The sequence below is a fragment of the Lepisosteus oculatus genome, chromosome 3, assembly GCF_040954835.1.
Source record: "Lepisosteus oculatus isolate fLepOcu1 chromosome 3, fLepOcu1.hap2, whole genome shotgun sequence".
Classification (NCBI taxonomy): Eukaryota; Metazoa; Chordata; class Actinopteri; order Semionotiformes; family Lepisosteidae; genus Lepisosteus; species Lepisosteus oculatus.
This window is the reverse complement of record NC_090698.1, coordinates 22437039-22452152: the sequence shown is the minus strand read 5'-3', so window position 1 is coordinate 22452152 and position 15114 is coordinate 22437039. Positions and strand designations below refer to the sequence as shown.

Genomic DNA, 15114 nt, shown 5'->3' with positions numbered 1-15114 from the left:
GGTTCTGTAATTAAGTGAATATTCTCTGGTGAAAGTCCTGGCACTTTATGATAAAAGTTGCTACAGTCTTTCCTGTACTTTCTGAATGTTATTTTTTAAACAATCAATATTTTATTACAAATTTCACATCTTTTATACAATGTTAAAGTGATCACTGAACTGCTTTCAAGATACTGATGGCACGACACGAAGGTGTCTTTCTCTTGATAAGTATTCTTTATTTGTTGTGTTTTCCCATTCATGATTTTCACCAGGCTTGACAACAGGTTAAATAATCAGATCTCATGTGCCCAATCAATTTTCTCACTAATGGGGCGATTTAGTGCTTACGTAACAGTTACATTCACTTGAGTTTACCAATTAGCAATGAACACTCATTTAAACAATGATTCTAACTGAGTCATTATCAGCTTGGTGAAATGGCTTCTCACATATACTGCTCTTGTTCAAGAACTGTTTTGTTCTTGAACCCAAACTTGGCATGTTTCATTCTTTGAGTGTAAACTAGGACAGTATAATTCCTGTGTGGCAAAACTCTCAATGGCTGGCTGACCATCATTTTGTTTGCAAAATTCAAAGTACCATTGTCTTCTGAACCACAGCACCAACTGACTTAAAATCAGACATCCTTCAGACTTGCACCCCACAGGATGGACCTATGTTTAACTTCCACAGTGGGTCACCAACTACTTGGTGAAACATGCCCAATAACTCTTAACAGCTGTTCTTCAAAACTTGTTTCCTGCAGAAAATGAGGTTGATGCATGATCACCATTTTCATCTTAAACTTCTTAAGCTAATGCTGCCTTAGGAGCCACTACACACATTGTTTATGTAGAGCAAAGTAGAAACTCTTACAAAATTAGCTAATATAAATGCATAGGAGTATTTTCTGAAGTGTGTTAATTAAGAACAATATAAAATATAGGCAGCATATTAAAAGGCTGGTAGTAGTCATATACTGTATAATGTACATGAGGTATACATTATATTATTTAATTACACAGGAGCAACATAGTGTAGTGAGTATTGTAAATCTCTGGACTTAGCTAATGAGTTGTGGGTCCAAGCCCTTGCTGTAGACACTGTTGTACCTTGAGTAAGGTACTTTACCCCACTTGCTCCAGTAAATCCTGGAGGTCCACACCCAGCTGTAGGTATAAACGGGAATTAGCATTGCTGGAGGTGGACCCAGTAATGGACTGATATTCTATCTGGGCTGAGAGGAATGTGCTCTCTGATCCACTTCCTCCCAAGAACTCTGAATGATCACTGGCCTGATGAGCCATTGTGCGTGGCTACCTGTTTAAGTAAATATTATACAATAATATAATACAGGGATGCAAAGGAACAAGTTACATTTTATTCCATGCTGAAAAGAGAGGAAAAGAAACACTATGTTCCGGCTGTGGAGCCTTCTTCAGGTGCGTGTGAAAGAGGAAAACCGGAGGTTGGTAAAGCATGGGAGAACAAAAGCTGGGAATGGAGAGGAGGTGGGAGCAGGAGAGGAGCAGTATCCACACTCTCTGTCAACTGAAGAAGGCTCCACAGCCAAAACGTTGTGTTTCTTATCTTCTCTTTTCAGCTTGGAATAAACCTTTACTTGTTCCTTTACAACCTACGCATGCGGATGCAGCTACCTACTTGAACTAATACAGGGGTGGCTTGGTAACATTTTAGTTAGCATTGAGGCTCTGTGTTCCCTTCTGGACCTAGGGTGCTATCTGCGTTGAGATACTGTGTTCTTGCCGTGGTTGTTTAGGTTACCTCCAGGTGCTCGGGTTTCCTCCCAAATCTTAAAACACACTGGTAGGTTAATTGGCTTCTAGGAAAGTTGGCTCTGGTGTGGGTGTGTTCATGTCTGTTATTGCGCCCGTCTACCCTGTAAAGGACTGGCGTCCTGCCCGGGATGTACCCTGCCTGTGCCCGTTGCTTGCTGGGATAGGCTCGGTCTCCCCTGTAACCTGAATTTGACGAATTGGTTAGAAAATAGATAGACGAAAAACCAAAATAACACAAAAAATACGATGATATATTTCCCAGTGAGAGTGTTAAGATGGCGATGCTTTATTTTTGATTTCAGCAAAATGGAAATGCCTCTGGTTTTCCCTTTAGTGTATGTCTGCAATACCTGTTTTGGGGACAGACTGCGGGTTCCTAGACGCATGGTCAGGTGGAAAAATACTGTACAACTTCGGGGGCAACTACAAAAAATGTCTTTAACTTAATGCACTGTAAGAAATTGCATGTGAAAGATCTTTGAGTCCATTGAGTGCAGTGTGATATATCATGGTGCAAAGCTCATAACTCAGATTCTGGCTATGTGATGATACAAAGTGGCAACAGCAGGGAGAGACGGAAGCCTGTGAAAAAATGTCTAGCTACTGTATGTCTACTAAAAAGATACAGCCAGTTTGAGCCATAGACACAGAATGGGGTATTGAGTAAGAATTTATGGTTTTTCTTTTGCAAATTATAAGATAATTTCTTGGGGGGAAAAGGTACAATGCCTCCCTAGTCACATAATTAGTCGTTTATTTAGTTTTAATTGCACACTATTTTTATTGCAGCTCTCAGCTAAATACTTGATATCACTAGTATATGATTTTTTAGTATAGAAAAGAATGAAGTATGATTTCAAATGATAACTTTACAAAATGATTTGTCTACAAATATTTCAAACATTCCAAAGAGGACATAATTTACCATGTATATATGTGTTGTGGTTTGTTACAATTAGTATTAGCAGAATTGCATATCTTTTTATGTTTTAACCTATGTTGTTTATCATGTTTTTCTCAACCGGGTTATTTTATTTTAACCTTTGTAAAATGAGGAAAAAAAACGTAAACCAGATTTCACTGCAGTTATCTTATGTTTTGGAGTTTGGAGTTTGTCCTTAAAGCAACTCGAAATCACTAAAGCCATCATGACAAAACTGGTGAAGCACCAGCTGCTTTAAATGTGTTAGCAATGGTGAGGGAACTTAAAACTGAACACACATCTACCAAAAATATCATCAAATTATATTGTCTTTTGCTAAAAAACTATTATCTAGAAAGGTAAAAAAACTACAGCTATGGTCATATTTTATTGGCATGACTGTGAACAGTAACTACTATAACATAAACTATAAAACTCCTGTAACTTTCTGTTCAAATAAGCAAATCCAAACTAAAAGTTGGTGCTTTTCCTTGCAAAAAACAAAGAAGGTACTGTAGTTATTATTGTCTCACCCTTTTCTTTTCTTGTCATGCTTTTCCATGTCCATCTCCACATGAAGAAACACCTTTTTTCAATGTCTTTACTTGTTTCGCAAATACAGAGGTCCTAGAATTTTCCCTTTAACATTTATCTTTCCGCATACACAATTTGTATGGATTTTGTACTGTAAGGTTTGGTGGTCATATGTACAGACTCAAATAGAGGAGCAGGGTTAAAAAGTATTGTTGTTCTTATTATTAGTAATTTATAATTATTAATAATTCTCATCATAATCTAGGCACTTTTACATGATGATGTCTCATTCTTTAGAACCGGGTTTCAACTTTTATAAACATGGAACACACGACCATGATCAATCTAGACTTTTAATCAGCTGAAAAAAAATTAAAATACCCTGAAGTTAATATCGGAAGAGCTTGATTTCTTTGTTTTGAAATGAATTGTGTTTCTCTGCATTGATGAATTTTTTCAGTGTGTCTCAATTCGTAAGTTAGTCCCACAGTGCATATGGCCCAGAAAAAAAATAATACAGTAGACTTGTCTCCTTGGCAAAATATATTTACGCAAATTTGTGCGTGCACAGTTAGTAAGGAAATGATAAATGAAAAATCAAATAATGCAGGCAGGCTTGTAAACTGAAAACAAGTGTGAAGGTGAAAGAAAGAAGTATGAAGGGGAAAGGCAAGTCCAGAAAAGTGTGTGACTTTGATTTAAAAATTGAGATTTTGGGAAGTTAAGGGGTGGGATGATAGTAACCAGTTTGGCGCAGATGTATGACAAGAATGAATCTTGTATTCATGCAATTAGAGATAGAGGGAAGGCTATTCATGAGAGCTATGCCTGTGCTGTGTTCCCTGCTTTTTATTATTGAAGTTTATTTAATCTGTTTTGTACACTGTGCAGTAATGTATTTGTTACATAACTGTCTTCATAACAGTTTGGACTGCATACATACACTTATAATTGATTTTACTTGTTTAAGGGAGGGGAATAGGACGGACTAAGTTGGGTGTTTTGATTATACACAATTCTGAGTACACAGGTTATGTCAGGATCCTAACTACCATGTAAAACGCATGTCTACTCTAACAATAACTAATTGTTAGACTCCTTTTAAGTGTCCTTACACTAACCTGTCTTTCTCTTCTAAACAACAACAAAGATGCATGGTTTTATTGGCACAGATGACTGTTGCAATGGATGCAGTCAAGTGTTTGTTCCTGACCCTCTCAGATCATCCAGTGCTCACAGTAAGACTCACAAGATAATCAAGAATGTTGTTAGCTTCCTTGGTGTTGTCCCATGATAAGTAATGGGCATTATTACTATTTAGAACAAGCTTGAGTGTGGGCATAGTCAAATGACAAGGAGGCTAGCACAGACTGAAAGAGTAGCCACATAAATAAGAATTTTCTTGCTGCCTTGTTGTCACATTCATTTTCAAATATAGATGTGTCCTTCCCATATGCTGCCAGAAGAGAATTATCTATAGATTATCCTATTCAGCACCGTCTCTTAACTTGTTGTGACATCCTGGAAAGGCATCTCAAACAGAGTCAGCTACCCTCATAGTTACTACAGGCGTGGGGTGTGATAACTTGGAACTAAACCATTACAGACGTCTTATGTAAAGTGACTTTCTACCCCGTTCTAACACTTTGGTCCAAGGCGTGTCATTTGCAGATGTTATGTTTAATATTCATAGTTGTAGTGTTACACTGAGTGAGGTGAATTAATTACAAAACAAAAGCAAAAAAATACTTTATTATTCCACATTCAAAGGAAAAGAAACAATTTTTTCTGTATGAACCAGGGCTTTTTTTCAGAGATGTGCAAACCTATTTTGTGTTGAAACATTTTTAGTCTGTTTTCTATTCTGTTATCTCTTAGTGGGGCAATACTTCATTCTTTTATTAAGTGACATAATTCAGATTTTTTTGGAGAGGACAGTTGGAGTATTAGTTAAATGACCCCATTCTTTATAAGCAGTTCATTTTTTTAATTAGTAAAAGGGAGCACAAATTGACGGTGATATGCTGAATATGCGTGTCTACTGGTTTACGTTTATCTAAGCATGCATCTTTAGACTTAGAATACATTGGAAGAAACCTGGTGTAATGCAGGTAGAAAATGAAAATATAAGGGTGGCGTACATTATCCAGACAGTTGATGGTGCCAGATAAGAAACCTTCAGGTAGGTAGGAAGTAGAGCAGTGAAAGTTTTTTTTTCAGTTATTAATTTTAATTCAGTTATTAGTATTGTGTGCTACTTTAAAAATTCAAAATTTTATAATCTCAGATACTACAGAGATATCTCAACCATCTGAAAAACTCCACAGAGGGTCCATCTAAAAAATTATATTCTACAGTACATGTGTGCTAGTAAACAGCTTGATACATAATCTTGATACATAAGGTTGTGTAATGGATTAAGAACTAATACGTTTAAACACAGGATATATTTTCTAGATAATAACAATACCAAAATATATTTTAGTTCTAAGTGCATCTACATAGTAAAACTTGTCAGTTCATCTTTCTATATATCTGTAAGAAATATCTGTGAATATCTGTGGTCTTTGAAACAGGTTACTTTGACCCATAGGTCCATTGAAACTGTCAGAATAGAAAGAAAGACATTTTGAGAGCACTGTAAATGAAGAGAAAGTTATTTTGTGATGTTGCAAAATGAATCTGAGATGTCATTAGTTGATGTTGAGATATCTATTTTATCTCTTCAAGATGTGTTGAAGTCATCTAGAAATAAATGTGAGATATTGATATCTTTAAGTCTAGTTAATAATATGTTTTACATCAATTTAAATATATCTGAAAATTATTTTAAGATAAATTGAAATGCATTTAGAGGAATCTTAACAATTTTAATTTCACATATCAAAATAAAAAAACAAAGACTGAGGTAGTTAAGCAAATTACTTTTTAATGGTTGTCTTGGATAACAATAATTTAAATGTATTTTAATTTTAAAATCATTTTGGATCATTTTGAGATTTTTCTGTTATTAGTACTATGTAAGTCAAGGTCTAAAAATGTCTATCTCCAGTTGTGCTATATAAGTGGTTTGTTTGAATTTTTTTCTAAGGATTATAGAAGTCGTACTACAAGTGTTTGTGGCTATTTATTTAAATATTATTCGGGGTATGTTCACTTTAGACCTTTTAAATGGAGTACACTGTTTTAAGAATATGCCATAACACAAGCCAAGGAAAGTCGCATGCAACATTTGACTTAAGGTAAGTTAGTAATCTCTCATTTATTACATGCATCCAACAGACCTGACCCTAAAAATATTTAAAATGAATACACTTTGATGTTTCACCACAGTTGGTGGTGATTCACCACAGTTTCAAGATTTTCATCTTGGAAACCATTTCACCCATTTACCCCAAAACATCTTTTTTTACTTCTTTAGTATTTTATATATTGTATAAATTGTTTGAAGCTCAAGACTGATTATAAGACTGTCTGAAGTAGTGGTAATGGTATTTGTGATAAATAATCAATGATGTTGAGGTGTCTGATTCAAATTAAAATCCCACTTAATGCCCCCTGCATTAATGCCCAGTTTAAAATTCACAGATCCCTCAAGTACAGCATTTTGTCTGTGAGTGAAAGTGATTGAAGGCAGAGGGCATGTATCTGACCTAGTTCAAAGCATGTTCACAGAGCATTGTTCAGAATTTAACTAAGGATTTGCCTTTGTCTCCTGGTTTTCTGTACAGATGCAAAATGGCGAGAATCGCCTTCCCAGTCATAACATGGGTCCCCAGTATCGGATGCACTCATATTACTCAGCAGCTTCCTACCTGAGCCAAGGATTTGGGAACACAGCCTGCGTGCCTTCAGTTTTCACCCTGGAAGAGAACTCTACAATCTCAGAGCCAAAGTCAAACAGTAAGTGCTGCACTTTACATTGATGCTCTCAAAGGCCCATAAATTTTTATCAAGATTGTCTCAAGAGTACAGGAGAGTACATCTGGAGGAGCTGTACAGTAAACTCATGGGTGCTGTAAAAATAAGACATTACTGATGCTATTTATACTACTCTTCCTGAATTTAAAGAAGAATTGACTAATATCTTATACAATATTTTATAGCAGAAGTTCCACTGGGTACAATACCTTAATTCAGCTTTTAATTATCATCATTGGTGCCTTTATATAGAGAGAACACTCTTTGGAACTTGAAGCTTGTCACCTGCTGGTCTCTGCTTATGATTTTCCCTTGTTGATTTTCTTTTGTTTCACAATGAGGGTACCCCCCACTTTGTCAGGACGGCTCGGCATGAATCATTACAACATGAAAATACGCAAATACAGGGTGGTCTAGTCAGAACTCCGTAAGCAGTTTATAAGCTTGGCATTGACTAGTGCATTAGATTATGTTGTCAGTGACCAAACAAATAACACAGCAATGAGTAGCATTAGAATTGCATGTTTTGTTTGTTGCACATATTGTGCTTACAGTATGAAGATATTTGGTCGTGTCCTTGCTCCCCTGAAATTCTATCATTATAAGAACAAATTTAGAAAGATATTTTCTGAACAAAAATAAGGTGGTTGACGTATTACACTATACTTTTCTCCAGCTGTCAACAATATCTTTGTGTACTGAGGAACGTTTTAACAGGGGTAAAGCAAGCAGTGACCTTGTGTAGCTACACCCTATCACTAACAGAGATAAGCTGTTTTCTGGGAAGGATGCCCCCACCCCATAGTTAAAATAAGAGCCAAGCTTTTTTCAACAAGAGAGGTACAGGCAGTACGATTCGAAGAGCAAGAGATTATTTGATTGGCTTCAGTTCATGAATTTAAGGAATTTGCAATGTATATTATAGGAAATAATAGACATATAGTGTCCTCCAAAGTACTGGGCCAAAAGTCCATATTAGCCCATCATAGCTGTATGCTCAGGAAATTTGACAAAAGCAGAGAATATCCTCTTTTACTTTTGGGTATTTTGAGGGTATGGGGGTGCAAATCTCAAGTACCATAATCTGCAGAAGGCTTCACCAAGAAAAATTTAGAGGCTGTACTGCAAGGTGTAAGCCCCTCATCAGCAGCAAGAACTGAAGGGCTTGACTAGAATTTGCAAAAAAATACCGAGGTGAGCTACAGGGGTTCTGGAACAAGGTTTCATGGACAGATGAGACCAAAATAAACATCTATCAAAGTAACGGAAAGGCTAAAGTGTGGAGAAAAACAGGAACAGCCAATAAGAACACCAGTTCTTCAGTACAGCATGGTGGAGGGAGTATCATGGCTTGGCCATGTATGGCTGCTTCTGCAACAAGCTCAATGGTCTTTATTGATGACTTAACTGAAGATGGCAGCAATAGGATGAATTCAGAGATATACACAAAGATCTTGTCTGCAATTGTAAGAAAAAAATGGCACCAGATTTATTGGGCGGCAGTTCATTATGCAGCCGGACAATGACCTAAAACATACCACACGCTTAACGCAGGAGTTCATCAGACAGAAAAAGTGGAATATTTTAAACTTGCCAAGTCAATCACCAGAGCTGAATCCAATTGAGCATGCATTTCATTTGTTCAAAAGGAGACTGAAGGCAGAAAGCCTGACCCACAAACAACAACTTACAGAGGCTGCAGTTAAAGTCTGGCAAAAGCATCTCAAGTGAAGAAACAGTCTGGTGATGTTAGTGTAATGGAGGCTTCATGCAGTTATTGCAAGCAAAGGATTTGCATCAAAATACTGACATTTTCACTTCTTTAATTTGGTTTAAGTGTCCCACAACACTGAACACTGGACTGAGCACAACATATCTTTCGGTTGCAAAAAATAAATTAAAAATAAAAGGTGACCTTCTCAACTCTGACTCAGAATTATTTGTTTTATGTGAATTTCAATTTCTTGAAAAAGACTATTTTAGATTTTTGTCCCAATTCTTTTGGAGGGCAGTGAACCTGAAATTACAGTTCTGGGACACATTAACACATTATTCATGTGCTACAGTGTGTTATAAAATTGGGTAGATGTAAAAAACACTCAACATAAGCTTTAAAGTTTACAGTGTACACTTAGTAATCTTCTATATTAAGTAATCTTCTATAATTACTTTAATATTGCAGATTGTCTATGGTGTATGTAACCACAGATAATTATTTTATTACTTAAAAACACTGTAGAAACTCTCATAAATATTTAATTCTGTAAATGTGAGTTTGATAGTTTCACCAGGTTAGGCCTAACCACATTTAACAAAACGTTTCAGAAATAGGAAATCTACTTTTCAGAATTAGAATTGTGTAATTGTTAAATACTTGCAAGGTTTTTGTCACTTTAATTTTTGAAGTTTCCTAAGCAGTTCTGCTTGAATACTGGTCCTGAAGGTTTAGTTTATCTGTAGGTTTTCTATATCTTTTTAAAGCAAAACCTGAAATGGGAGAAGTTCTTAAACTGTTCCAATTAAGCAGGCAATAAGCTAATGTGGGTTATATATTTTGGTTCAGAGCAGAGTTTAAATGAAACCTGTAGACTCTTGGCCTTCAAGAGCCACAAGGCCTTTCCTTTCAAGAGATTAAAAATATTGATTGATTAAAATTAAAATAGTGAACATAGAAGTTCAGAATTCACTTGCACTGTAGGTTTCTTTTAGAAGGTTCCTATTTCTTTAGTTTAAACAATTGTCAGGGATTTGATAATACTAAATACAGATTAATAGTGTACTGCCAGTACACAGCCTTTATCTTGATACTTGCTGGTCTCCTGCGATCCAGATCTAAATTTCAGTGTCATGGTCGTTTTACTCCAGTACATTTTTTTCAATGTTCTTCAGCAGGTTTGTACTTAGTGTTCCTGTTTGAAATGTTTGTTTGTAAAAGTAATCCTCTGGCCCTGGAACATGCAAGTGTCTAGCTTGGTGAGTGGGCATGCAGTATGGGCAGTGTGACAGCAGCAGGAGAAAGTGCAGTAAGACACCAAAAAGTTGTCATAAGCATTTTCTTCTAGTAAAAGTAATTTTTATGTTGGAATATTGGTTTGTAACTTAATAAAACTGAGAAATGAATGTTCGTTGACACAGTTGTCCCTAATTGTCAATTAGGGAGACAATTATGAAGTGATGACAGACATTCTTCATAAATTCTTTCTAAATACGCAAACCACTATACTTTTCCACTTCTCTAAGAGATTAGGATCCAAATTATTGATCGATTAAATTTAATTGATTGATTAAATTAAAAATGGTGAACAATTCACTTTCAATGCAGGAGTTTTAAAGAATTTTATTTTGGGTTTATTTCAAAAGCCCAATTACCAGATCAGAACGAAGATTAAATGTCTGAAAGGATATTCTTCCTATTTTCTATAAAGGATATTCTTTCTTTGGATTGTTTAAGATAAGCTAGGAAGAACAAAAACAGGCTTTTGTAACATTTTAAGTTTGATCTGATACAGTATCTCTTTTGCAAAGAAGTGTTGCAAGAAAGATTAAAAAGGCAAATAAATTACAAGAGGTACTTTAAAGAGCACTGGACACTGGATAAGCATGCTAAATCATGTAATGTTCTTTTAAATTAGAATAGGTGATAGTTAATACTAGTCCTGTCAATCACATGTATGGGATAGGTGAAACTTACAGTTCTTTTATCTGGCATGTTGAAGCTGTAGGTAAATGTTATAAAGTTTTACTCACCATCCAACAAGACAAGATATATGGATTGATTGTGCTTATAATACCCACTGCTTTGCAATACTTCCTACATCACTTGGCTTGGCACCAGTAAAACATTTCTGGGACAAATCTAAACTTTCACTGCCACCTCTTCCATATCCACCACATTTTTGTTTCTCATTAAATGTTAGTATTTTGTGTCATTTTTAGGTATGCTAATCAAAGATCAGTGACACAACTGTAAAACATTTTTATGACTACTGGCATTGCATATGTTAATTCTAAAAACTACCCCCTGTAAGCACTGCAGTGCACATGTCTCTGTCTCGGATGTTCTAGACAAACTTAGGATTTACAATATTTGATGATCAATATATATATGAGCATCCACCATTTTTTTAAAGCCTCAGCTATTTGTTTTCTGTTAAAACAGTTTTTGACTTTATTAGTAAAGCCCAGTTTGAGTGATAGGAAATTACAATCTTGTCATTTTGCAATATTTAATGCAGATTGAAAACTTTTAAGAAACAAGAGCAAACAAATGTAATTCGATGTATGTTGTTGCTAAGAGATATGAATTAATTACAAATATTAACAACAATTGAAGATCCTGTACATAGGTACAGTGTCTACATCCCTAAGTACTTGTGATACACTATGCAAGTTTATCATACTCTCTTCTTTAGAGGAAGACTTACGTCCTCTTGTGTCAGCCGAGTATTTTACAGTAATTGTTTCACAGCTTAATTCAATCAAACAAAAATTGCAATATCCTTTTGCTTTATATAGATGCAGTTATCAGTACATCTTGTTTGATTTGAGCATATAAAATCCCTAATATAATTTGCATGTTTAGAATATCCATGGTCATGCTGCTTTTCAACACTCATTTATTTAAACATGTCTGATTTGCTGCTGGTAATGTCTTTGCTGTGATTCTTACTATTACATTGAATATTAACTGGAAGACAGCAGTGACTCCTGTAATGAGGATGGAGTGTACCTCTGTGGTGCAGAACCGTTAACATTTTAAAGTCTCCTGCTGCCTAGCTTTGAAGGCGTGCCACATTTATTTTTTCTCATTGCAAGTCATCAGTTGGCCAAATACAGGGCAAATAACCTTCAGGAGTGCGACGCTGTCCTTCTGTTGGCCGCTGTCTTTGAAAATTGCCTCTGGAGTTAGTGAGCAGGAACAGTTAAGATTTACAAACAATGATGAAGCTTGTCATGCGTCTTTCACCATCCATCATTGTGGCAGCATGGCAGGGCGGTGAAGTGTTCTTCATAAAAACCAGCTCAGTGTGAAATACACCTCTCCGCAGTGTTTACGGCTCTGAAGCTCGTCAGCAGCCCTTTACTGTAAATCCAGATTGGGATGTGACATTACAGTATATCACTGCGCAGCTCGCCAGGGTTTACACTGGGAATGAGTGCAGTTCACACCAGATGAGATGCCCAGATTGAGTTATGTTGGAATTTTAGTGTTATATGAGACAGCTTTGTTTTTTGCGAGTGTTCAGAGTTAGTTTTCTTTCATCAGAACCAGTTGGTTCACTCCAAACAAACTGTAAATTTCTGGTCCTGGCTTTGCTCCTAAGTGTGCAGAATGTCAAGGCTTTTGGGTCCATTCTTGACCACAACTGAATATAAAGTGAGAATCAGGTGGCTCAAAATATCCTGAAAAATGTTATTGGCCCAAATACTACCTTAATATAATTTACAGGCCTTGTGAGTGGGCCTTTTACTTTTAGAATTATATATTTGCATTATGCTCTGAAAACTTTTCAAAACAGTTCCCTCTTTATTTTTTGACCACAAGCATTTTTTCTTTCAAAACCAAAAGATATATTTAATTTTAAGACTAATGTTAATCTCTTTTTAAAATGGTAAGTTAATCTCATTATTTGTGAGATTTTGTCCAATTAATGTGCAGTTTTCTGCACAAAAAAGATTTTAAACTTCCTGATGTGCATTTATAAAATATTTAACTTTTTTGCCTGTTCTACTTAAGTCACAATATATTAAATAATTACCACTTAAACCTTTTTTAACATATTTGAATAATTTAAGTATGTTTACAGAGATCCTGTTTTTTTTATTTGGTCATGTTACTGAATGTAGTACTTTACACATAGAGGTTTGCATCATAAACACTTCTAAAGAACAGTAATTACAATATATAAAGAACCTGTTCAGCCTTCATGGGATTGAAAGAAACAAATTGGGCATTCTTCTTCCAAGGCAATTAACAGCACACCTGAGCATTGTACTGCCTAAGTCCAAAAGGAAATGGTATAATATTACATAGTACATCAGGGGTGCTGCTCTTCTATAACATTACTGCATAAGACTGTTATTGTACTAAAGTAGTGCAAAAGGTGGCATGGTGGCACAGTGGTTTGCATTCCTGCCTTGTAGCTCTGGGTTCAATTCCAGACCTGGACTGCTATCTGCATGGAGCTGGTATGTTCTCCATGTGTTTGTATGGGTTTCCTCCAGGTGCTGTGGTTTCTTCCCACGATAAAAAATAATATTGGTGGGTTATTTGGCTTCTGGAAAAATTGGCACTGGTGTGAGTAGGTGCACACTTATGATGTATGTATGTGCCCTGCAATGGACTACGGTCCAGGGTCAATAATATAATAATAATAAAAAACTTTAAGTTCTATAGAACCTTTAAAGGTGGCTTCTCAAAGCACTTTACAGGATGACAACAACAATAAATAAGAAGAATACACAAGATAAAACACGATTACAATATATAGATGAGACCGTGGATGGTGGTACTAAGAAGAGCAGAGGGGTGAAGAATGGAACCAGTTTAGTAAAGGCTTTTCTGAAGAAGAGGGTTTTGAGTCTGGATTTGAAGGTGTTTAGAGAAGGTGACTCTGATATCCTTGGGGAGAGAGTTCCAGAGCTTGGGGGCATAACAGGAGAAGGCCCTGTCACCCATACAATGTAGACAGCCTTGGGGGACAGTAAGGAGAGCAGAATAAGAAGAGCGAAGGTTGCGAGGTGGGGAGTAGGGTGATAATAGTTCAGACAGGTACTGAGGTGCCAACCCATGCAGAGCCTTATAGGTGAGCATGAGGATTTTAAAGTCTACACAGAATTTGACAGGAAGCCAGTGCAAGGACTCCAGGATAGGAGTAATGTGAACACTTGCACTAGACCTGGCCAGGATTCAATGGATAAAGTGGTTAGAAAATGGATTAATAGAAGTCACAAATAAGGTATTATTTATTCCTTATATATATTGGTATATGTGTTCCTCAAGTGTTAGGTGCAAATTGGTTTGAAAAGTCACTTTCAATTTCAATTTAATGGATATAAAAGAGAAAGATATTTGGAAATTGAAAGTAAAACCAGCCATTCATTGTAAGAATGCAGAGCTACTACTGGTGAGGGTTACAGCAACCTGAAGCCTATTCCATATTGAAACATGGGGACAAAACATCTGTGCACTCCTTTATTATCGTGTTTTTATTTGTGAAATCTAGAAAATATCATGTCTTCTGCTGATGGTTAAGACTTTTGAAATCTGATGACTGCAGTCAGCTATATTTCAACATATATACATACACAAAATACATACAAAAAAATTTTAAACCATGCCATTGTACAGTGTTCCCTTGATGTTGTGCTGCTGGTCCCTCACAAGGTTTTGGTTGGTGAATTGATTGTAAATCTGTTGCTGAAGATAAGAGAATAAACAGCTGTCTTTGGCTCACCAGAGCATAAACAGCCTGTGGGGTGCCTCTTGCTTAATTTGTACCTTAACAAAGATGTTTCTAGAGCTGCAGGGGACAGATAAGTAGCTCCTCAGTGTCATCCTGTCTTACACTCCTGACTGCCACACTTAAGTGCTTTCTACTACAGCTATAGATTGGTTAAATACCAGCATAATTGGTTGCTGCAGGCACAAGCTCTCTTGTAATGTCTTGTACAACATCTCTATTAGGCTTTGCCTGCAGCTGTGCAAGATATTAACAAGACAAGGGCTTGTGTTTTATGTGTGTCCTCAACCTCCAATATGTCCAAATTTAGAGGTGGACTGTAATAAAAATAATTAAATGTATTATTGAAAAGAGGAAAGAAATGAGTTTATCAAGTTAACCGCTTACATTTATTTGTAACATTTTCCTCCTGTAACTGAGCATTTATCTTCTTTTCATTTTGCACAATTTAGAGAAATGAATGTTATTCCTGGACAACATATTGGAATGGTGG

General features: G+C 36.1%; 1 protein-coding gene across 2 annotated transcripts in view; it reads left to right on the top strand.

Annotated features, from left to right (window-relative positions):
* dmrt1 (doublesex and mab-3 related transcription factor 1) overlaps positions 1–15114 on the top strand; it is a 38182-nt gene that overhangs the window by 14837 nt on the left and 8231 nt on the right. For both annotated transcript variants that reach the window (XM_015338674.2, XM_015338683.2), the window contains exon 4: positions 6969–7140. In XM_015338674.2, coding sequence (XP_015194160.2) covers positions 6969–7140 — 172 coding nt within the window. The remainder of the gene's footprint in view (positions 1–6968; positions 7141–15114) is intronic.